Genomic DNA, 26,351 nt, shown 5'->3' with positions numbered 1-26,351 from the left:
GTAATACGTACGATACGAGTTAAAATCGTTGCGTATGTGAGAGCACCATAGGTGTTTATTCGCTGGATACAAAAATCAAATGCGAATTGTGGAATAATTTGTCTAAAGAATATTAGAGAATTAGAAAACTGAACAGAAAGGCGTGGCCTATTTCGAAGCAACCTTCGGCTATAAAAGAGTGTTTCTGGTGAATTCAGTTACATTTCTTAGTCGGAAGGTGAACTGGACGGACCGTCCAAAACGTTGACAGTAGCAGGAGCGGATTGCGGCAGTAGCAGCGGGTTGCTTGGTAGCTGATTTACGATCAAACAAATCACTTGCCCGGTGGTTGGTCATGGTCACATGTCTCAGTAGCAGCGCGGTTCTTTTCAACATGTGTCGTCAGAGTGTCGTTATTCCCCCATTGTTGGGGCAGCACATAGGTTGCCATCAGCAAATCTAATTTTGAACAGTAAAATGCCTTTTTTAAGGCAAATAAACAGGTCATTGAAAGTTAATAATTTTTTGACAACACAAGTAAACTGTGCTGGATCCTAGCAATCAAATTCTGTCGCGGCCATCTAATTTACTGAATGTGGAAACAGCTTTTCCAGTGCGTGTTGTCAGAGTGCCTTTATTCCCCTACAGATTTTGAACAGAAAACTGTGCCTTTCTTAAGGCAAAAAAAAACCAGTGATTGAAGATTAATCGTATTTTTGAAAGATCTCGAGCGTCAGATTTCAACAGCAATTTCTTTCTGTTCGTTCATTGATATCGTATTTTTTCATATGCGAATTAGAAGCCTATAGCACTGCAATTGCAAAAAAAAATCAAATATGAAGCGTCACCGCATGTTAATTTTTTTTTTCGCTGTTAAACATTTACTACAGTAATAAAAAAACCTTTTCTAACCTTATGGCTGTTGTAGTTCAAGGTAAAACGCTCGCTTAGCATGTGAAAGGTACGGGGATATTGTTCTGTTGAAATGGGTCGATAGATGTGGAATTTTCTTAACTCTGGAGGTTCCAGATCACACAGCCATATATTTTGTACTCCAGCACGGCACAAAACGTGCAAAGTATTGTATTATTGTATTATAGTTCATTCAATGAAAAGTTTCTCGAGCAAGCATTAGTAGATTTTAGGATTCGTTAATGCAAGAATCCAAACCATACATTTGTTAAGGGGGGACCCTACTCTGGAAGTTTGAAAAACAAAAAAATCTGTAATTTTTTCCGGATGTTTAATGTAGAGTGATGTGTTCGAGTATTTTGCCTATCGATTAATGTATATTTGAAAATATAATTTGCATGTGTTGGATACATAAAAAGCAAAGCCCTGGTGCTACATTCCGATTCGGAACTTGACCTTCTGTTTATTCATACAGACTTCGCAGCCGACCATTTAGTGTACAGGACAATTGCGGGGCTAGCGCTACGATCCTACTGACAATAACAGTCTCTCCCGAGCCGAGACTCGAACCTACGACGACTGGCTTGTTAGGCCAGCATCGTACCTCGAGACCATCTGGGAGATTACATATATAGTGGATACATATATAGTGAGTATTACGCTGCTTTCAGCGTGACTCTCAAATTTTTGTACAGGTGCTTGTAAAATTTTAGCCAAATCGGTTTGTGGATGCTGAGAAAAACTTACGATTAGTTAAAAAAAAACATGGTTTCGAGAAAAACACTGCCAATGGCGTAATACTCACTATATTTGCCGCATTTTACATGATACATCTTCAAATATACCTTAATCAATAGCCGAAATGCCCGAACACTTCACCTTTCTCTAAACATCCAATTTTTCAATTATCACAAAAATTCATTATTTTTCAACTTTCCAGAGTAGGGTCCTTCCTTAATATACTGTGCGTAGTTCTACATCGGTTATGCGGTAGTGTCTGGGATACAACCTCCTACTTTTCTTTCAATTTCAAGGATTGAAACCTGATTTATTCAATTTCCAGATTGTCTATGTCAGTCTTCGCGCGCGTGGCTCAAACATGTGTAGCCGACTCTTTTTTTTTTAACTCTACTATTTAATACTGTATAACTATATTTAAACAAAAATCCATCATCATCAGTAAACATAACTTAATGTACCCAATAAATAGGAAAAAAGTGGAAGAGGTTGTTAATAAGAAACGACCGCAAGGTTAACGTAGAATTACGACAGCCTGTCTTATGTCAATAATTTTTTGCAATAGCTTTGGAAATACACTCGATTAGGGTTGATCATTTTAATGGTGTGAAGCGATATATTTTTCCGTATTTGTTTCGTATATTATTTTTGCTTTAAAAATAAACGGAATCCGTTGGAAACTAGCTGAGTTCAGAACTTTTGAAAGTGGGCAATATTCGTGACGCTCTCGATGCCTTCGGTTTTACAATTTGTACCCCTATATATGTTGCCGTAAGACATAATTCTACGTCGAAAACGCACTAATCGATGTGCTCAAGTCGACTCTGTTGAAAGAAACATAAAATAAATCGTATAATGAATTCATAAATGTTTGATATTAGTTGTATTTACCAGACAATTGAACTGTGCAGTAACAGTTAATAATTTCAAAAAAAAAAAAAAAACAAAGCAGAAAGAATTTTAATTTTCCGAAGGTATCGTCGGAATCCTTGGTCAACTATATGAATATGAAGATTGTTTGTATTTCATGATGCTGTAAGAAGACGGAGTTTAACCGGAGAAAGGCCGGAATCCTCAGACCGCCGTACGTTTGCTGCTCCAAGTAAATTGTTGCATTCCTCTTGTCAACCTATTGTTGCCTCATAAAGGCAACAATATAACATGTATCGTGTGTTGCACGGCTTGAAGGAAGAAGATGTTTCCGTTCTCGTATATAAGGGTCGGATATAAGGGTTGCAATTATGCAATTATCTCATAAATGCTTCATTGTCCAGATAGCGCGCGATATCCGCTCTGACAAAGATTTTTTTCGCACGTTGTTGAATGGGATAACTGAAAAAATAGGTATGACTACAGTCGCATGGAAGCAGATCGTGCTTGTTTGATACTGCCGACGGTAGACATGAGTATGAAGGTGGAAATTCTGCTGTGATGTCGAACTATAACCGTTTTGTTTTAAGACGCAATAGCGTAAGTGCTGCATTTCTGTTATCTGCTGCCATCCAGCACTAGAACAAGTATATATTACAACCGGCCACCAACACATTCTTGAGGCAATGTTGAATTTTTCTTGTCTTGCGAATGCTGAAATTTGTGGTTTTCCGTCTATTACACATGATGAAAAATCTTAACTACTTCGATCACATAATTGTGGAGCACCAACAGGTGCTATTATATTTGACAACAGTAACAAACTGGCAAGTTTGTTCAATTATCATCATTTCGGATAACCATTCGCCGATGATTCTAGTTCTCTCGTTTTTTTTTCAGTAGAATTGCCAGCCATTGCCAATAATTCTGCAGCTACCCAAAACTCCATAACAGCCGCCAGATAGTCAGGTGCTTAACTATCAACGCGCCCAGCGTGATCAGCCAGAAATTGAAACCCGGCTTTTCTTTCTTCTTCACGATCAGCAACCAACGTCTGTGTGGTATCGGCACAATCATGGAATGAATTATACATAAAACACAAAGCGCGAATTCTTAGTCAACTAGGTATATTCTGTCGACCTTGTTAGGGAAAGAAACATTGTGCGACCAATCAGAGGTCGACATTTGCGTTTCGACAAGGCTTGACAATTTTCAATAGTACAATCGTTCGAACAATCAGATTACAACTTTCTGCATTTGGACGGGTGCTTGGTTGATTTTCCTATCGATTACTGCAAAAATCGGTTGGAAACTGACTGAGCTTAAAACGGTTGAAAATGGACAATTTTTGTGACGCTCTCGATGTTTTTGGTTTTTGAAATTGGATCCCTGTAATGAAACTGGTCCCCTGTATATGTTGCCGTAAGACGTAATTCTACGTCAAAAAATATTTAAATTTTACAATCTTCGTCATTAATTTACAAAAAATTCAATATAATCTGTTTACAAAACAGATTTGAAAACCTTTTAAACTCCGCCATTGTTGCTGAACGTTTAACCTGTCTTGGCATCGAATTGAAAAAGTTAATTCCTTTGTACAACAGAGAGTTATGTGATCTTTCGATTAAAAAATGTGGTGTACCTATGAAAATCACTTCCTCTATCAATTCGATCACACAAATAGCGTGGCAGCATGTTATTTAAAATTTTATATAGAAACACCATTGTCAAAAATGGAGCGGGGGCCTAGTGTGGTTGGTAACGTCTCCGCCAACCACGCTCGACTCACAACCAACCCAACTGGTCTAGATTCAATCCTAGCCGACACCGGGAGATTTTCTGAGACGAAAAATCTCTTGGATCACGCCTTCCATCGCATGAGGAAGTAAAGCCGTTGGCGCCGGTCCGTTAATAAACGGGTCGTGAGTTAGGATCCTGGGTGTGGAGTAGAGATGGTCGGGTACGGGTATTTTTACCCGAAACCCGTACCCGACCCGTACCCGACGGGTTCGGGTCGGGTTTCGGGTAACGCCAAAAAATATTCTACGGGTTCGGGTCGGGTACGGGTTTGAAAAATTCTCAATTGGTCGGGTACGGGTCGGGTACGGGTAATTCAATTTTCGTGCATTGTGAGAATTTAATTTTTATCATTTCAAGCCTGGGTGTTTTCTTAATGTCGATAATCGGTAAGATCGGAGAGAAAATCGCCCATCATCACTCAACGAGAGATCGCCCAATACCTATTCTGACAGTTGTCGGCAGTCTATGCACCAAGGGAATGACATCATGCTATCGCTTTCTAATGTTAGATTGAATAGTTCTTCCTGCAACGGTTTTGATTTAAATGGAGTTTTTGTCGGGCTTTTTTCATAACTGTCAGGAAAACCGCGGAGCATTGCACAGTGGGGCGACCTAATACAAATGCTTGCCAAGTAAAAAAAAGTGTCGATAAATACGACAAAAATATGGTATATACTTAATTTTGGGGTGCTGAACTTTTTATTTGGAGACGTTCATAAAGCACGTGACTTAATTTTTCATGATTTTTTAGCACTTCTCCCCTCACTTTTTTATTAAACAGAATTATATGATCTTTAACCACAAGCAACGCCACAGGGCGTCCTCTTTACAAAAACAGCTTACGTAGTTTTTGCACAACTCCTCAAATCAACCAAATTTCGCAAAAAAAAATGTTTTTATAAAAATTAAAACAATATTATATATTATAATAGGTAATAAAAACTAACTACAAATCAACTTTTTCTTCGAGGCCAAAAAAAAAATCAAGCTATCATTGAAGCTGCAGAGCGTTTCAAAGTAATGATATATATTTTTTTAAATATGTCAAAAAACGTCAGTATGCCGAGTTTTGAAAAGTTATAAAAAAATCAAATTTTATGATATTGCACCCAAATTTTGGACTTAAGCACTTAAATATTTATTTAATTATTTATTTATTTATTTAATATCTGTTTTTTACAAATTTTTAGAATTTATCAATGACACCGAATCTATACTCAAAATTACAGGTTTTTGGCAAATGCAGTGAATTATCAAATTTTTCTCAAGTTATAAACTATATTAATTTTGACCTTTTAAAATTCGTTTGACCCTTTAATGTGTTTATAAAACTCGTCATTTCATTTTAAACTTTACCAGACATGCACTTTTCATAGTGGACCGATTCCTTATAGTGGACCACCCGCCTGAAACTCTGGGTTCATTATCATTCGTTCACACGCACACTCGGTTCTAGCCTGGCTCCGGCCATCATCTCGAGAAACCACATACAGTCATGGAGAAAAAAATAAATACACTTGCAGTGTTGGATGATTTTTCTTTTTTGCGCAGTGATTTTAATTGTTGTATGATGTTATGTATCGTCATTAAGATCTGCAGACACTCTTTTTGAAAGAAGAACGGAGAAATTACTGGAGAAATTTCTTTGTCGGTGATTCCGATAATTTTTTGCGTGAGTTAGTGTTTTAAAAGTGGCGACAAATATCAATATACTTACTATTGAAATATATATACAAAACAATCTAAATTAGCTTTATTTCTCTACATATTGTTAGCAAAGTGATTTTTTACGTTACAAAACTCACTTTCAAAATTTTGTGAGCTGTTTTTTGTTTTGTAAAGCCATATTCAATCTTCGTGGAATGTTTACCCCCAGGTTTTCACGAGTAGAAGCTGAACTAGCATTTCACGCTGCCTGTCCGACGTTCCAGAAGTCTGTTTTATTCTTTGGATGATGCTTTGCAACCTAGACTTTTCCAATCTTCCATAGAATTTCTAAAGGATTTAAATTAGGAGTCTGATCAAACTAATAATTTTATATTTTCGTTTGAAAATCATCTTCGCGTTTTCAATACTGTATGTTTAGGATTGTTATACTGCATAGAGATCCAGCAAGGTGGCATGTTTTCTTCGGTATATGGAAGCAAAATCGACCACCTAGGTACACAGGAAACTTCATTCTACTTCAAAAGCGACCCATTTTGGCAAGAACTGAATTTTCTAAAAAGTTTTTAGACTAGGGTGCAACTAAATGGCACATCGTGTTTTGGTCGGATGAGTCGAAATTTAACCTTTTTGTTTTAAACGGTCAGCAGCTGGTGAGAAGACCGGTAAATACTGCCTTCAAAGCACAATTAACCACGAAAGTAGTAAAATTTGGAAGTGACCATAAAACGGTGTAATACTGTTTTCTGATGCTGGTATGGAATCCATTGATTTTGTAACATAGACTATGAATACTAACGACTGTGTACATATTTTACGTAGCGCAATGCTTCCGTATGCCAAATAAAACATGGTTGTTCGTTGGAGAGTAACGATCCTAAACATACAGCATTGAAAACAAGAAGTTGATTTTCAAACGAAAATATAAAGTTATTAGTTTGACCAGCGCAGACTTTTAATTCAAATCCTTTAGAAATTCTATGGAAAATTGGGAAAGTCTAGGTTGCAAAGCATCATCCAAAGAATAAAACAGACTTATGGAACGTCGGACAGGCAGCGTGAAATGCTAGTTCAGCTTCTGCTCGTGAAAACCTGGTGGTAAACATACCTGGAAGATCGAATATGGCTTTACAAAACAAAGGACAAGTCACAACATTTTGAAAGTGAGTTTTGTAACGTTAAAGGTCACTTTGCTAAGGATATGTAGAGAAATGAAGCTAATTTGGATTGTTCTGTATATATATTTCAATAGTGTATTTATTTTTGTCGCCACTTTAAAAACACTAACTCACGCAAAAAATTTTTGTAATCACCGATAAAGAAATTTCTCCAGTCATTTCTCCGTGCCTCTTTTAAAAAGAGTGTCTGCGGATTATAATGACGTAACATAACATCATACAACAATTAGAATCAGTGCGCAATTATGAAAAATTATACAACACAACAAGTGTATTTATTATTTCCTCCATGACTGTATGACAATCAGTGCATAAAATGTACGAGGTACCCAGGCATGTTGAAATAAAAAATTAAAAAAAAACCAGGACGGGTCGGGTACGGGTCGGGTACCGGCAATTTCGGCGTTTTTTTCTATCGGGTACGGGTCGGGTACGGGTAGTTAGAATAGATATTTTTCGGGTTCGGGACGGGTACGGGTATTTTAAACAAACCAAACTTCGGGTTCGGGTCGGGTACGGGTTTGAAAATTTTCGATGAGTCGGGTACGGGTCGGGTACGGGTAACAAATTTCCCATACCCGACCATCTCTAGTGTGGAGTCGCCTCCCTGGGCGTCGGTGATTGGCCACAAGAGTGGCGGAACTAGACCGACGGAAAATAAGCGAGAATAAAAAAACCATTGTCAAAAAATAAACTCTTTGCTTCACAGAAAGCCATTGCAATGCGTCCAGCATAAAACTCGAGGAAGTGTATCTATTACATCTTAATATTAATCGCATTACTTTATTTTGTAAGCGCTGCAGTCCCAACATTTGTATATTATTTGCAAGAAATAGTATGAATGAACAAAAATCTATATGTGGTGAAATGATTGACTTATAAAGACTAATTTTACTACTAACAGTCAATTCATTTTTCAAACGGCACAAGATACCGTATTTTTTCGTTATTTTCTTGATGACATTATCTATGTGAGACTTAAAAGTTAACTTGTCATCAATAATAACTCCAAGATACTTTATTTCATTCACGCGATCAATCGTCTCACCATCCATTACAATGTTTACGTCTGGTCTGGAGTTGGCAGAAGAAATAACCAAGGTATTTTCGAAACCTAGGTTATATTTAGAGGCCGGAGATCAACCCAAGATATCAAGGTGACGTTCTCCGGTTTCTGCAAAACATTTTAAAATGCACAATACCACCTAACAAAAATATTTCTGAAATCAGAATAGTTCCTAGACCGCAAATTAAATCCAGACGCCATTTTAAAATCCTAGATGGCAACTTCCGGTTTCAGAAAATTATCAAGTATTGCCTACTATGGTTAGTTTTCGAACAGAAAAGATATCCAGAGGCCAAAAATCGACTCCAGACACCATTTTGAGATACAAGATTTGAAATCCACGAGATGATTGGAATCGAAGTAATGCCCAGAGACCTAAAACTAACCCTAGACAACATTTTGAAATCCAAGATAGTGACTTCCAATTTCCGAAAATGGCTAAATATAACCCAATATGGACATTTCTGTAATCGAAACGATGCACATAGACCAGAAATTGTCCATAGACGCCATTTTGAAATTCGAAGTGGCAATTTCCGGTTGCTGGAAAACAACTAAAAATAGTCATTCCATAACCGAGATGATGCCCAGAGACCAGAAGTCAAATTCAGACACTATTTAGAAATACAAGATGGCGACTTCCGGTTACCGAAAATGACCAAATACCACACAGTATGGTTATTTTTGGAATCAAATTAATAGCCAGCGGCCGAACATCGACTCCACAGACCATTTTGATGTCCACGATGATTACTTCCGGTTCCCGTAAAACGGCACCTAATGACCGAACACTTATTATTTAAGGTATATCTGGAATCGAAATGATGCCAAGAGACCAGAAATCAACTCAATTGAAATCCAAGATGATGACTTCTGGTTTCCAGAAATCACCAAATACCACCAAAAATGGGTATTCCCGTAATCGAAATGATGCACAGACGCCAAAAATGATAACTTAAAATCTGGAATTGCAACGTCGAATTGCTGGAAAACAGCTAAAAATGATCATTCCGGAATCGCTATGATAACCAGAAAACAAAAAACGAATCCAGGCGCCTTTGTCAAATCCAAAATGGCGATATCCGGCTGCCGAAAATTACCGAATACTTTGGTGGTATTTATTAGATGTTTTTGAAACCAAAATGTAATGCGAGGTCGGAAAACGACTTCAGATGCCAAATCCAAGATGGCGATTTCCGGTTTCTGGATAACAGTCAAAAATGATTAGTGAAAGTTATTGACATAGATATATTGATACAAAATAATCTTTTGTATTCTTATCGAATATCAATAAAAGAATAATCGAAAAGAAGAATTTTTCGTCGAACTCATCCCTTGCGTTTGTTCTCACATGCAATAACGCAAGCCCTGTAACAAACAGCCTTGTGTAGTTCTACGTCAAATTTGCTGTCATGGCTTTGCAAACAACATTACGAGACAATACTTATTCAAGTTAAACTAAATGACTTTTACGGATACTACTGATTTAGCTCTTTCTGAAATATAGGCCCCAACATTTTTATTACTGGGTCAAATAAAATTTTTCTCATATTGATAGAAATAGTTGTTTACCACCCAACATAACATAAATTTGAAAAACGGTTTTGTTGTTCGAATTTTTATAAAAATACATAGTTTTGTGATTTTGTACTGAAATAATTTGGAAACTCCGAAATTCACTCTTACATACCTTATTTCATCCACCTGACATGATTTGATACATGAAGCAATTGATACATATGAAAATTCCCAGTGTTTGCTCAATCTGTTTGAAAAATTAGAAAAAAACACAGACATATTTGCGTCTGACAAAAACGGGGAGGGGTCCAGAGGGGTGGCACCTTTACCAAAACTTAAAGCTACTATTCCCCTTGAATAAAATTTCAAGTTTTCCCAAATCGGCCGTTCCAGTGCTGAGAACGAGCATTTTCAAAAAACAAGTTCCGTCCCGGGTCTTTACGGGTTAATATAGTTTTGAAATTATGGCACATTCAAGAGATACATATTCGTCGTCATAAACTAAGAGGCGCAGCAACGCGGCCCGGGTATCAGCTAGTTCTATATAAAATGAATATTTAATCCAAATTTAATTCCTATGAACTAAAGTGATAATTGAATCAATGCCAAGATTTGTCATATTTTGTTCAATGTATGACTTCATCTATCACTCGAATTTCAAAACTACCCTGTGATATCGATGATACAGTAAAATAAAATGCTGATTTAGGATTGAAATTCATAATTTTGCATATTTTTTTCAAGGCGACATGTTGTTTTCGGATAAACCCTCGAATGCATCCCAAATCCTCTATCATGACCAATTCTCTTAATTTGATCAGAGCATAGCATATAATAAACCAAACAGGCCTGTCACGGTAATCATCTGCCTAAGTTAAGATCATCAAGTTTTATTTTAGCCACAAGTATAGTCTGCAGGTTTTTAGTTTTATTTGCTCGTCAGAGGGACTATCATACAACTTCATGCGTATGACAGTTGGCATAGAATGGCTGTAAAGAATACTTGCGGATCATATTTTATAGTACTCAAATAAAACCAAAATATAATCAAAGACTTTAACGTAAGTTAACATAAAACGAAAACAAAACAATTCTAAGTCTTTGAGGCATTTTGATTGTTACTTGGAATGTTAATTACCAAAAATTGTTTTGGCTATGACTTTGGTTTAGGTTATCAGATCTCGTCTTTTCTTTGATTTTCTAGTACGCTATTGCGTTCTGAATCAATAGACTTTTCCAATCGTGCATGTATTGGTGCACTTTACACCTTGTAAGTTGGATGGAAAATGAGGCCTGCAAAATGCCAAATTGCCTGCATTGACTGCGAAATTTTTATTTTCTTCCGCTGACTTGAAAGTTAATTTATTCCTGCGCGGGTTGTGTGATTTGTTCACGGAAAGTATCTTACAAAATGAACGTTGTGTGATTTGTTTATGGATAGTATCTTACAAATGAACGGCTGAACAGACGGCCGAATATTCAACAAAACATGATGAGTAAATGAAAAAAAATTAAAATTACTCTTGAATTAAAGTGAACTATCTAGACAAGCTCGAGTTCAAATCATTATTCGATAACCCGAATATTCGGTAATTTTCAAAAATAACTTTTTCCCAGCCCTATTATTCGGTGCAACTCTACTTCAAACTGTAGATCATCGCTTCTCATTGTCCCGATTTTTTATCATCAGGTCACGGATAAAAGACTCAGAACCAAGCCCAATGCACTGTGGTACAGAACGACAATTTAGGCGGAAATGGAGTTTTCGATACATTTTTGTGATTTTAGAGCCATACTTTATATGGCGAAGTTGCTTATTATAATTTGGTCTACATTTAAACTAAGGTGAAAATTAGGGTGGTCCTAGAACCAACGAAATAAACCAACTAAAATTTTTATTTGTGGAAAAATGTAATTTTATTTTCAGTAAAGTTGTAGATCACTTGATTTTAAGCAGCTTTGTTGAAGACTACTTTCTTGTAGCTCTTAAATTGACTGAATTAGAGCAATTTTGCCTAGGGTGGCTCTTAAAAAACGGGTTTTTCGCTCTACTTTGTTTAATTCAATTTTCTCAGTAAAATTATGTTCAGACGAAAACTAGGCTGTGAAAACCTTACTTTTTCGACTGAAAATGATCATATTCAAACTTATTTTATTCGATTTTAAGAAATAACTTATCTCCACTTTTTTATGATAAAATACAAAAGTTGCTCTTTCAAATGAAACCAGAAGATATTTTTTTCATCTGCCCCATTCAGAGATATCAACAGTTGAAAAGGGCGTATTTTAAAAATTAAAAGCTTAATAGCTTTTCACCCATAAAAGATATCGTTAAAGTATAGCCACCAAAAGTTGCGTCTTTTGAAGCTCTTATAGTCATCTGAGCATAATTTTACTGAGAAAATTGAATTAAACAAAGTAGAGCGAAAAAACCCTTTTTTAAGAGCCACCCTAGGCAAAATTGCTCTAATTCAGTCAATTTAAGAGCTACAAGAAAGTAGTCGTCAACAAAGCTGCTTAAAATCAAGTGATCTACAACCAGGCTTTCGAATACACCAACTCTTTTATCATTTTCGCCTGATGAAATAATATGCCAGAGCGATCAAGTTAGCTGGTGAAAATATATAAATCGTTCGCTGGGGAAAACTGTTTGGAGCTCAATGTCCTACTGTGCTGTTTCGCAGTATTAATCCTAGATTCGCTATTATATATTTGCCCTTTTTGAACGGAGGTAGAAAGAATCGATCGAACATCTGATAACAATTTGTGTCGATCGGATGGATAGGCTCTGCTCACAAGTGTGTAGTGTCATTTTTTGCTCTGCCAGCTACTGTGCTAACCATGATGCAATGTAATCTGGTTTTGTAATTTCGCGTTGACGGCGTTTCTGATATTTGTTTAGCTTTTACGAGCGAACAAGAAAGAAGGAAATATTCGGTATAGAGATGCCAATGGCTCGCTCAAAACTAAGTGTAAAACACACAAAGTTTCATTCACTGGAAGTTGATCGAATGGTTTTTTTTTTTATTCTCGTTTATTTTCCGTCGGTCTAGTTCCGCCACTGTTGTGGCCAATCACCGACGCCCAGGGAGGCGACTCCACACCCAGGACCCTAACTCACGACCCGTTTATTAACGGACCGGCGCCAACGGCTTTACTTCCTCATGCGATGGAAGGCGTGATCCCAGAGATTTTTCGCCTCAGAAAATCTCCCGGTGTCGGCTAGGATTGAATCTAGACCAGTTGGGTTGGTTGTGAGTGGATCACGCCACCTCACAACCATCGACACCTATGTCGGCGGTGGGATTCGAACCCAGGCGTCGAGCGTGGTTGACGGAGACCTTACCAACCACACTAGGCCCCCGCTCTGATCGAATGGTTATTAGTCATTAAAATGCTTAGGGTAGATGAGCCAGTTATGGAAAGTGCGCCAGTTATGGTTATATCGCATAAGCGCAATGGTTCCAGTTATGGCAATACACCATTTAAACTCCATAGGCTATAACTGGTTCATGCCATAACTGGTACATTTTTTAGGTATTGCCATAACTGGTACTTCTCCCCTATATATCCTTAGCATGTAGTGATATTTCCTTGGATTAAAACTTATGACTTATGTACCTATTTTAAGTTTTAATTTTGTATATTTCTTCGTTTTGTTCTCAGTTTTTGCCGATGGAAGAGTATGTATTTCAATATTGCACGCCCCTGGGGATGATCCACTTGGTGAGGACATATACACACATGTTTATAAGTGAGCGTTGTGAATATTTGGTTAATGATTTATTTTTAGGATACGAGCTCTCTGCTGAACGTTGGAGTCCAGTGCAGAGCGTAGAAAAAATTCTACTTAGTGTAGTCAGTATGTTAGCTGGTAAGATATTTCAATTTGAATTTCAGGTATTTAACTTTTTTTTTCTATGAAGAACCCAATGATGAATCTGGAGCAAATGTTGATGCAGCAATAATGTGGCGTGAGAACAGAGAAGAATTTAATAAAATTGCAAAACGTATTGTAAGGAAAACGTTAGGTTTGCATTCATAAAATAAATATTTCTTGTTAATACCTTTCCGTTTTTTCTTAAATAACACTGCTGCTGGTCTGCGTAATGTAAAAATCTGTTCACGTGGAATGTGGATAGCCCCATACACCGGAGACTGTTTTCCATGCGATATTGGTGTAAAATGGATGTACTTAACGTCAATAACAATGCAGCTGGTTAGAAACTTTTAGCAGCATCTAGTAGACTGATTACTGTCAAGAAAATACATGTTTTTTTTTTCCTCATCTATAGTTTATTTGACACGGCACAAATATAATTCAATGTTTAACGGCGCCAATTATATCTGGTAGCTTACTTTCTAAAGTATCTTAATAACTAAAAGCAAATTTTTTATCCTCGCTGCCGACTACGAGCTGGATGAGAAAATACATATGAAATTGCAAATATATGAGATCCGGTTTCGTTTCTTATTTGAGGTTATGTTTTAACAGGAGTTGGTAGGAACACAGCGTGTTGGAATTGCATTTTCTTAGTTTAAATCTACCGTTTAGGCTGATACAAATTTCGAATTCTTTTTATGTCCAAGGTTATCAAAGTTGGCAGAGGGGGTAGCAAAATAAATAACACCGAGACGAAGAAAAAAAGAAATATCTTTGATCAAAGTTTGTGTGCAAGTTATAACTTGCACTCAAATAAATGTTGAAAAATAACACTTTATTATTATTATTATTTATTTCGCTTGCCTTTCGACGACACTCTCGCTGTCACCTGACTTGTTTGTTGCTAAATTAAGCATTTATGCTGTCGGAAAACCAATGAAATGAACAAAACGGGTTAAGCTTTTTTTTCTTCCCCTTCCAATATTCAAGATTTTTGAAGAGGGGGGTGACATAAAATGAAAATAAAATTTGTAACGGCCTTAATGAAAAAAAGTAGGAGGTTGGTATTCAAGACACGACCGCGACGACGTTGGACTACGGTATTCTTATATTTCATTTAAACAAATAGTAGAGGGAATTGCAATTAGGGCTCAACATTTTCGAAACAAAACAACTGATTATTTCGCGCTGCCATTTCGATTCGAACAGTTTCATTTTCACTTGATTCCTTCATGCTGCTGTGATCGAATCACTTTTTTTCTCTTCATCGTCTGTTGTTCATCGGATCGCTTCAAATGAAACCGATGACTATTTCAATTGACGGAGAGAGAGAGACTCTTTCATTTCCTTCAGCGTTTCAATTGAAACTAGTACCGTATCGTGTCGTTTGATGATAGTTTTCTAATACCGCAAGCCGCAGTTAAAACGGCAATGGCATCCAATGAATACGTCACGCAAGTTTCGATCAATATTTCGGAAATTTTTTTCGCTGTTGATCACTGGCGCTGCGTAACCACTTCGGATTGTGTCCTCCGTTTCATATCTGTCATGAATTCCGGGTGAGAACATTAACCCTTGTGTCTCCATTGTTGATAAAAGGTATACTTCAACGTACGCGCACTTTCAATTTTTTTTGCCTGAATTACATTTAGGCTGATACAAATTTTAAAAAGTTTTTATGTCCACGGTTATCAAAGTTAGCTAAGGGGAGGGCAAAAAATAAATAACACTGAAAAGAAAAAAAAAAGGAATAGCTTTCATACAAAATTGTGTGCAGGTTACGACGTTTGTAACTTGTATGCAAAAGTGTGTTGAAAAATACCACATTATTATCATTATTAATCATTTGGCTTGTCTTTTGATGACACTTTCACTGTAACTGGACTTGTTTGTTGCTAAATTAAGCATATACGCTGTTGGAAAGTCAATAATATTAACAAAACGGTATGAACTTTTTTTTCCCCCTTCAAATTTTCAACATTTTTGAAGGGGGGGGGGGGGGGTGACATAAAATGAAAATATTTGTATCGGCCTTATTTATATTTTTATATGGTTACATATGGTTAACATAATAATTGTTTAACCTTTTAATCTCTGTATCTCTGTTTTGAGGTTTGCTGATTACTTAATTCTATAGATTTACATTATTTGTGTAGAATTTTACAGTTCATCCCTAATAGGACTTGTTTTCAATTGTAAAAAAAAATTTTGATAACCTACTTAACTACGAATAACTAACTTATAATTGAGGTACCAGCTCACGAATGATCTGGTGAGGTGACCTGGCGCAGGACTATCTGAACCTAGTCAACGATGTTGTTCTCCTTTCCTCCAGCAACTGAAGACCAGCCAGGTGATGGATCTCAGAGTTTCGTGTCCTCGGAGGGGTGTTTAGGATCATACTTAATATTTTATTCTGAACAATCTGAAGTTTAAGATGGTGGGTTTTAGCGCAGCCCTCCCAGACAGACAAAGCGTACTCTATGACCGGTAAAATTATTTGCTTGTGAACGGCAAGCTTGTTGGTGAGGGAAAGAGTGGATTTCCTATTAATGAGAGGATAGAGGGATTTGGTCAGTATGTTGCACTTGGTAACAGTTTTCTCTACGTGTGAACGAAATAGAAGCTTTTGGTCCAGGGAGAGTCCAAGATAGACAACCTCACTCGACCATTCGATGGGAGTGTTATTGAAATGGATTCTCACATTGGCAGGTGGAACAAGTCGAGTTGATATTGAGTGCGGAAGTATAATAGCCTGGGTCTTAGCTGCATTGATGCAGATCTTCCAGCTGTTGAAATAGTCGGACAAAACATTCAGACCCTCTTGTAGTCTACGCGTCAAAGCTCTAATCACTCGACCTTTGTAGATAATGGCAGTGTCGTCTGCAAACATAGACAGGATGCCACCACCCGGAAGGGGAGGAGCATCTGAGGTAAATATGTTGAACAGGATGGGATCAAGAAGGCTACCCTGTGGGACCCCAGCATCTACGTTAAACGAATTAGAAGGAACTTGAGGAAGACCTGGAATGATCTATTCGCCAGATAATTCTTGATGATCTTCACGAGGAAGATCGGGAAGTTGAATCGCTGCAGCTTAAACACCAGGCCATCATGCCAAACATTATCGAACGCCTTCTCGATGTCCAACAATGCCATAGCAGATGTTTTACTGACGGACTTGTTCCGCCTGAGGATCTGAGTAACTCTAGTGAGTTGGTGAACGGTGGAGTGACCCTGCCTAAACCCGAACTGTTCTGGGAGAAAGATGAATCTTACGTAAGAAAAACATTGTTAAGCAGCTTTTAATATACCCATGTTCATGAAAGCGTGGACGGTAAAATTCATGGAAAGAAATTACGGAATTACTCGAATAAAGGACAGAAGAGGAAACGAAGTACTGTGCTTGCTCCGTAATGATAAAACTAAAATAACGGAAAGAACGGACCCTTAGCTAACTTCCAGCAAGACGGAAAATAGCTGAGCTCCTGACACTTCTCAAGTAACCAAAAGTTCGTATAAAAGTAGAATTCATAGACTAATCAGCCAATCTAACGATCATGAATAGAATTCTATTCAGCTCATTTTCAGTAATTAAACGTACTTTCAAGTTCGCATTTGTTTAATAAACTCCGAGTAGCATGCAAAGCAGCTTCTAAACCGAACTAGAAAGTTAACATTAAGTTCGGATAGGTCACTGAACAGAGCGCTATTCAGCTTAAAAATAAAAAACTGAAAATAATCAATTTGCAATTTTTCAATTCCCTCCCTCTCATCATTCGTGTTGGTATAATCCCATGATAATCATTTACCGAAGAAATCTAGATCAGAAGAATAATACCTAGCTTCATTTATTATTAAATCTCATGATTTTTTTGCAACTAACTTCACAAGCTTCGAACTCGAGTCCTCCCTCTTTGAAGCCTAGAGTCATACCACTGCTCCGTTCCCGCTGTATGATATCAGCATCGATTTTTCTCGATGTGCTGATTTCTCTTCATCACCTACACGTTCATAGCTAGAAACATACCGGGTCTCTCTTTCAGCTTGAAAGTTCAGATGAAGTACAGGCGGAACCTCCTGCGAACTGGGAAGTTCAGAAAAGGCTGACGTGGAATTTTTTCTGAACTTTCAAGTTCAGAAAAAGTACACACGGAACGCAATGTGAACTTAAGTCTGATAGTTCTCTAGTTTGTTTTGATTTTGCTGCAGTTTGGTGGTAACGTAATTGAAAAAGTTTGTGTACGGAAAATTTTCCTTCCAAACGTTTATTGAAAATTTATTCTGGTAAGCAGTATATACAAAATATGATAAACGTTCAAAATCGATAAAAACTTTTTCGATCAATAGATATGCTGTTTGCCGTAGTCGAAACTCTCGGTGGTGTCCGAGAAATGGATTCTGACCTCTAAAACCGACAACATCATGCTGTGGCCGAACATAGAAAACATCGAAGATTTGGACAAAATGTTCAGGGATGAAAGCATCACGTGCAAACAAGTGCCTAACGGAAATTCACAGCTTACGTCCGGTTTATTTTTTCTTTTGTTCTTTGTTGCGTATCTGCGTTCTTTGTTGCGTATTTGAATTCATAATTGATTTCCTGTAAGGTAACAAAAGAAAATGTTTAGATACAGAAAACGTTTAAGCACCCTAATATTATCTATTGGAATTATAACTTTGTTTTCCTTTTGCCATTTATTTAGATAAAAAAAATTCGATGTTAATAAAACTAACCACTTTGTTTTTGGAAAACTTACTTTTTATTACTCATTCAGAAGCAAACTTCACTTTCGCCAAAGCCGAGTAGAGTATCAGTCAGAACTTAACATGAACTTTAAAGTGGAAATAAAGTTCGACATAGACTTCTCCTGAACTTTCGTGCTGATTTAAAGTACGAATAAAATGCTAACCGAACTTAATTTTTCCGGCGGCTTTGAGGTTCACGTGTAAACTTTATGTGAACTTTAAGTTTCCAATGAAGAGGAACAAGCAGTTGCTCCTGAACTTTCGTGCTGATTAGAAGTACGGATAAAATGCTAACCGAACTTTATTTTCCAAGGGTTGTGAAGTTCACGTGCGAACTTTATGTGAACTCTAAGGTTCCAATAAAGGGGAACAAGCAGCTTCTCATGAACTTTCAAGTTGCTTTCAGGTGTTGACGGTACTTCATTTAGAATGAAGTTCGGTTTGTGAGTTGTGAGTGTCCTGTTGTTCAGCAAAAAAGTTCAACGGAACCAAATCTGAACCTTATGTGAACTTCTAAGTTCGTTTGTTTAGTGAAATTCTAACACCTGGTTGCTTGGGTTATTGATCGCTGCCAGGTGTTCAAAAAATTCTCGACTCAAGTTTTTCAACTCAAGGTTGAGGATCTCATCGACACCGGCGGCTTTCATGTTCTTGGTGCGCTTGATAGCAGCTAACACCTCATTAGCGGATGTTTTAGATTAATCGGGAATGATTGATGGAAGATCGACGACTCTAGTAAATACTTCCTGGACGGCAAGCTTGTGCGGGCTAGCTATGGCATGACCCAAATTGTGAGAGTTGGCAAAATGCTGACCAAGTGCATGGGCTTTTTCAGATGCTGTTAGAAGGAAATGACCGGGGATTGGTGTTGGGGGTGATAGAGGGGGAATAGGTCTCGGTTCGGTTTTAAAAATTTTGGTAAGTCTCCAGAACGGCTTTCTACGGACTGGGAGGGAGCGAAGATGTTGAGAAAATGTTTGCTTCTTAAATCCACCAACCTGGCTTTGATGATTTTGTTGAGACGATTGATATTGGTCTTCAGGTGGGGCAAGCCAGAGCGCTGGTACTGTCGTCTTATAGTATTACAGAGTTGGATATATCGTTTGATTGTGTTGTCTATTCAGAGAGTTACTCACCAGACTAGAAGCCGGCACATGTAGATCCCAGGCCAGGGATAATGCCTCATCGATGAACTGAAGACACTGATCGATGGTTTCTGCGGACTCAAGCTGAACGCTGTAGTCAATTGCGTTGTCCACACATCGCTGGAACCGCACCCAATCGACTCGATGTTACTTAAACCGAGAAACTTGGAATCGGTTTGCAGAGGATCCAACTTCGACTACCACTGGGAAGTGGTCCGAGCTGAGTTCTTGGTGTACAACCGGGTCGGTGATGTTGCCCATATTGGAGATGAACAGGTCGATGGTTGCGTGTCTGACTCCAGATCTGCTCATCCGGGTGGGAGCGGCCGGATCTAGGATGTTGTAGTGGCCTACTTGTAGGTCGCTGAAGAGGATCAGGCCGTTTTGGTTGCGTCGACTGTTGCCCCAGTCTTGGTGTTTTGCGTTGAGGTAACCCGCAATGATGAACTGCCCCTGTCTCCGAGTCAGTTTGATGATGTCGCTTCTTAGGTTCGTTGCCGACCCGTCTCTTACGTTGATTTGCTTGGGACAGTAGGCTGCGATGATGGTAATGGGACCGACTCCAGTGGTTACTTCTAATCCCACGGCCCCGATGACCTTGAGTTGAAAACTCGGTAGCAGATGACAGCTTATATCACGCCGAAGAGCAATAGCCACACCTCCTCCAGAACAATATGCTCGATCCAGCCGTACAAATCGAAAATCGGGAAGGGAGATGTTCACCTCAGGTCTTCGTGATAATAGCAATGTATATTTTGTGTACGTTAAGGAAGTCAACAAGCTCGTAATTTTTGTTCTTGATGGAGCAAGTGTTCCAGTTAGCAATCTTGATGATTTCACAGTCCATATTTGGAAGCGATCATCACCGCAGATTGCAGTTGTTCAGCTCTACTTTTGCAAGTGCGAAAAGTGTTGATGCAATTCACTACCAGTGAAACGTATTATTCCATGGTGAGCATGGGTTCGTTATCAGTTGTGCCAGTTGCAGCTTGGGAGAAAGTCATTGCGGACGAGTTCCTTTGGAGACCTGGTGGAAGTGAATGGTTACCGGATCTCGTTGCTTCAGCATTCGTAGAGGCAGCTGTGACTGGTTTGGTGGTTGTATTTAGCGGTAGCGGGGCGAGCAAAGGTATGGGATGCCAGGAGCCAATGGCAGGGAACTCCTTTGTGTTGTTTGGGGCACCTTTCGGCGACCTGGTTGATTGTTGGTGAAGGCCCGCTTACGAATCTCGATGAACTCTGCGCGTTTCGGGCACTTTCTACTGGTTGCTTTGTAAGCAGCCCCAGAGTTGGCGCACATCGGATCGGAGGTCTCCATCGGCTGGCAGGCATCGGGGGCGTGTGTTTGGCCACACTTGATGCAACGGTACGCCATATGGCAATTTTAAGTCCCGTGTCCAAATAGCAGGCAGTTAGAGCATTGGGTGACGTCACAATTCACTGGTTTGTAGCCACTGTTGCCAACTGTACATATTTATCTGGAAATGTACAGCTTTTCTCGGTTTTTTTCGGTACAGATTCTGTACCGTACAGATTACAGATTTCGAGAAAAAGTAAAGATAAGTACAGATTTTTCAAATGGTTAGAAAAGATTTGACAAAACTTTTTGACCGACTCTGCAACAATACAACTGATACAATGATACAAATCCCGATAATTTGCTGCCGAGAATGGCACAACTCGGTTAAAAAACGGCAGCTGTTACATATTTTCGTAAATCTCGATTTAACCAAACTGAAATGTTGGTACAAAATATCCGAAATATCGGTAGTGTTACTGAATTATGGGTTTCATTGTTTTTGGCTGAATTTCCAGGAGATTGAACCGCAATGGCTCGGTAATATGCATTACCGAGCCCCATTCTCAAGTGTGCAAAAGTTTTATTGACAATCGAGCTAGTAGTTTGGAATTATTATTAACTGAGTCAACGCAGTCACAGTTTTCTCTAAACAATTCACGTTGAAACTGCTCCTTCAAAAATATAGAAAATAAAAATTTCGGGACAGTGGTACATATATTTCCCGGAAATAGTACAGATGAAAAAGAATTTTGCAGCTCCCAATACAGATGAAAATGTGGCAACACTGTTTGTAGCGCTCCCAGGCTACGATGATTTGAAAAAGTGCTCGGATGGACTGCAGGTCCGCCAGGCACGTTGAATTTTTCTCCAGGTTTACGAGATATAACTGATCACGGTACTTCCGAGTTTTGTTGTGACGCGTCATTTAATGGATCTGGATTTGTTTGAGTCCTTTTGTCTTCAGTTCCTCCAACAGGGTGTCAACTTACATGTCAGGAAGACCGCGGAGAACAACCTTGAGGGGTTTTTCTGCTTCGATATCGTGGGAGAAATATTTCACCTCGTGTTTCTGCAGTATCACTTGTACCGCCTTGCGATGATTCAACGACGGAACCATCAGTTTGTATTCCTCAGTGCACATGCGGATGGTGCATTTCAGTCTTTTGTCAATATAAAACACTATTGCTTCACGAGACCTTCCGGAAAGCCTTTCACATAGAAAGATTTTCTCCTTCTTGACTACTTCGGGATCCGTGGCGTTTTCCAGGACAGCGGATCTGTTGTTGGCCAAAAGCTTTTTAGCCGCAGGATTAGGCGTATTGTCAGGCCGAGACCGTTTCCTCGAACTGAAACTGGATTTTGATTTACCCATATCAGGGTTCACAGTAGCGTCGGTTTCCAACGCGAACACAGAAACATACGAACGAACGTACAAGGCGGACGGAGCGAAAATAAACTACTGTACTGCTCAGCAAGCTAGCAGAGAATGAGCACTTTCACGCAATGTAGGCTCTTTTATACCCGTCTGGAAAGCGGGCAAAATTGTCCGCTGCTGCGAAGGTAAGGGAGAAACGAGGGAGGGGAGAATCTGTGCCATAAATACAATGTACTACTTACAGGAAACATTTCGGATTCAAGAATAGTGTTACATTAAACCTTTATTATTTTTAGTTTTAAAAGTTTAGTTTATTTGACACGGCACGATACAATTTATGTTTAACTGAGCATTTTTACATTTTTTGAATTCTAAATAAGCACGGGAAAGAGAAAGGCACTTTTTTTATATCTCGCGGCCGACTACGAGCTAGTGGGGATTTAAGGTGATAGGATGGGAGTTACAATTTTGTTTTTAACTATTTTAAATTAAAGAATGTATTCATTTGTACGTGGCTAGCCAGAGATGTTCTATTTGACAGTTTTGGTCTGAGGTGTCTGCGTAAGCATAAAGATGCCGATTCTTCGTTTTAGTGTCTCCAGCATGGTGTATCATTTTCTTTCAGCTTGTGACGGGAATTGTAATCTAACAAATAGATAAAAAAAAATTTCAAATTTTAATGCCAGCATTTTTTATAAACCCGTATAGCTGTGTCATTTACTGGAGATCACCGCTTCCCAGAATGTCTCTAACGGGTACGTTCGGTTGTTTTCCTCGGGCCCGAAGGGATTCTATAAGCTCGGACCCAATACACAGAATTCGGCACACGAAACGATCTGAGTTCCATGACGATTGCCAACTTTTGAGCGTTCTCTGACGCAAAATGTTATTAAATTCATCATAAGCAATTGGTCTTACATAAATATCGCCATCAATAGCACCCACCTTAGCTAAAGGAACAATGAGAAGGGACCCACGCTAAGGTAACCCGGTAATTTTTGTCTGTTAAGACACTTAAAAACCGTCGTATTTTCCCCAGGAAATACGGGGTGTGCTTCACAGGCTTCATCGATCGCAGAGCCTCTATGGCACTGAGACTGTCTGTGAAGATGAAGTAGTGGTCTATGGGTAGGGTTTCGATGATCCCAAGGGAGTACTGAATAGCAGCGAAAAACACCGAAGCCAGTGGACTCATCTAGATTAGATCCGTCAGTGAAAAACCTTTTATCATAACTAAAATGTTTAAACTTATTGGAAAAAATCTTAGGGATCTCTTGGGGTCGCAATTGATCCGGGATACCAGTAATGACTTCTTTCATGGTGGTGTCGAAGAATATAGCATTATCAGAAGTATCTAAAAGTGCGACTTTGAAAGGAACGTATGAAGGAAGGGGTAATATCTTGAGCCATATAGTCAAAATATAAAGTCATAAATCTGGATTGAGATTGAAGGTCGACCAACTTCTCGAAATTTTCAATTACAAATGGGTTCATAATTGTGCATCGAATTAGCAACCGGTAAGAGAGATTCCAAAAACGATGTTTCAACGGAAGAATACCCGCTAGCACTTCAAGGCTCATCGTATTGGTCGACTGTATGCAGCCCAAGGCAATACGCAAACAACGATCTTGTATTCATTCTAGTTTTATAATGTGTGTTTTCGCTGCGGAGCGAAAGCAGAAACAACCGTATTCAAGAACTGGCAGTATCGTTGTTTGGTATAACCTTAGAAGATCTCCTGGGTAGGCACCCCACCAGGCTCCAGTAATTGCACGATGAAAATTAATCCTCTGTTGGCATTTTCGTGTCAGATACTCAATATGACAAGCCCAGGTGCATTTAGAGTCGAACCAGACCCCGAGATATTCAGCGACTAAAACGTGAGTGATTGTTTTACCCGTTAGTAGGAGCTGCAGCTGAGCTGGGTTTTGCTTCCTAGAAAAAACGACCAGCTCAGTTTTCTCCGGGAAGAATTCGATACCCAGCTTAAGAGCCCATTCAGACAAATTGTCTAAGGTATCTTGCAATGGTCCTTGCAGATCTATTGCCTCGCTACCAGTAATGGATACAACGCTATCGTCTCCATGTTGCCTTAGCGTGCATGAATTTGCAAGACATTCATCGATGTCATTGACGTAAAACTTATATAAGAGAGGGCTCAAACATGAGCCCTGGGGAAGACCCATGTAACTAATTTGGGAAGTTGTCGAATCACCATGTGAGAAATACATATGCTTTTCTGACAACAAATTGAGCAAAAAATTATTCAAATTCGGTGAAAGTCCCTGCACATGAAGTTTCTCGGTCAGAACTTCTACAGAGACAGAATCAAAAGCCCCTTAATGTCCAAGAATGCAGAAGCCATTTGCTGTTTTTGAGCAAAGGCGAGTTGAATTTCAGTAGAAACAACGTTACTGCAAACATTGCTGTTTCTCTCGTGCTCTCGTACCTCTACACTGCCTGTAGAAATGCATTTTGACATAGAATAACGTCTTATTTTGTATTTGTATTTGTATGCATTTAGCGCCTTCGTCAGTGCTTATTTGGAGTCCAAATAAGCACTGACGAAGGCGCTAAGCAAGCGTTGAAATACGTATATGGAAGTGATAAGTGAAAAGTGATAGAATTAAATAGTGACAGTGGATAAAAAGCGTAATGTGTAGTGTAAATATTCTATCAAGACGCTCGATCAGAAGTTAATAAAGTCCTATTTTAGCTGGATCGCATGCCAAAAATCAAAAATGGAGTGAAACGGTAATTTGATAGATTTTAATTGCTTAAAAATTTATTAAATTGACCGGATTTCGGCTATTGTTATGAGATCATTTCCTGAAACATTTTTCATAGTAAAGTAGTTAAAGTGGGTTGAGTGTATTCTCGTCTGTGCAGTCACAAAAAGGTAGAGCAACTTATTTTTTATCATCCGACGTTTCGTAACTGATCAGTGACATCTTCAGGGGAAACTGTGATAATTTATTACGGGTAGCGTCTTGGACATTATATTTGTTAACAAAATCTGTGGTTCACTTATATCTAGTTCGTTCCTTGTCAAGATATAGTAAATTTCGGTGTCCCTAGTCACAGGAATGCATTAGAGCTCAAACCGAATTAAAAAAGAGCTTTTTATCCGTTCCTGCGAAATTTGGTGCCCTTAGCACCACCCAGTGGCTCAAATGAACTTTACCAGTAAGCAAACTCAGAAACGACGAACTGTGTGGCCTTTTAACACACATGCGAGCTAGCAAGGAGCACCAAAAGTCACAGGAACGGTTGAAAAGCTATAGCCTTTCATATTTTTCCAGTTTATGCTCTAGTGCAAAACCAAGACAAGATTACTAATCATTTAGTAGAAAAGAAAGTTGGCAAAGAATTATAATTGAAATTTACCGTTCCACATCATCAAATGATAAACCCCAATTGAATGTATCCCTAAACTTATTGCAGTACATTGTACTGTGTACATAAACTTATTGAAGTACATTGCGGAAATTAATCGTTAAGCACCAAAATTTCAACTCATCACAGGAAAAAACAAATTTTTTTCAACTCGTATTTGAGTGTTTTATTTTGTTTGGTATATTACTGCGACGCGACTGTAATTGTGAGATAAACGTAATGATAATGGCTCTACGGATCAAAAGAGATTGCATGTTTTTGACGAGCATAATCGGCGAAAAATTTACAGAAGCTCTTTGGTTTCGATTCATTAGGTAAAAAAGAAGTGTTCAATTAAATTAAACACTCCTATCATTTATATCGCGGGCAATAAATATGCAAAAAAAACAGCAATATGAGTATTATTTCAAATAAGCCTGATATCGAACAACGATACTTTGCAGTATCGACACTTTTTTCGCGATAATATCAGAGTATCAGCACTCGCTTACGATACCAGTATCGGTTCCAAGTATCGATGTTTAATGATATCGCAACGTTCTTAGAGACAGGTTTTCGGATAGCCAGAGCCGGATTTACGATTGTGGAGGCCCGGGGCCCAGTTTACAGTGGGGGCCCCGAAAAAAAAAAACAAAACCGTTTTTTTATCGTACGATTAAATCGTATTCAAAAGTTACCAAAAATTTGTTAGATTTTTTTTCAGAGAATTTATTAATTAAATAATCAACATTCAACTCTTTCAGTATAACGAACTCTCAACTCAACAATGCTAAGTT

General features: G+C 38.5%; 1 protein-coding gene across 4 annotated transcripts in view; it reads left to right on the top strand.

Annotated features, from left to right (window-relative positions):
- The window catches only part of LOC129717613 (ubiquitin-conjugating enzyme E2 G2), a 97,588-nt gene extending 83,796 nt beyond the window's left edge, over nt 1-13,792 (top strand). Inside the window, exons 4-6 of one of the 4 annotated variants that reach the window (XM_055667644.1) lie at nt 13,393-13,452; nt 13,520-13,596; nt 13,653-13,792. In XM_055667644.1, the coding sequence (XP_055523619.1) occupies nt 13,393-13,452; nt 13,520-13,596; nt 13,653-13,694 (179 nt within the window). In that variant the 3' untranslated portion in view covers nt 13,695-13,792. Of the gene's footprint in view, nt 1-12,779; nt 13,105-13,392; nt 13,481-13,519; nt 13,601-13,626 lie in introns of those variants that run through there. The other 3 variants (XM_055667642.1, XR_008726715.1, XM_055667643.1) reach the window with 3 other exon arrangements.
- The last annotated feature ends 12,559 nt before the right edge of the window (nt 13,793-26,351 follow it).

This window comes from Wyeomyia smithii, chromosome 1 (assembly GCF_029784165.1).
Source record: "Wyeomyia smithii strain HCP4-BCI-WySm-NY-G18 chromosome 1, ASM2978416v1, whole genome shotgun sequence".
Classification (NCBI taxonomy): domain Eukaryota; kingdom Metazoa; phylum Arthropoda; class Insecta; order Diptera; family Culicidae; genus Wyeomyia; species Wyeomyia smithii.
This window is presented reverse-complemented; position numbering and strand designations above follow the sequence as displayed.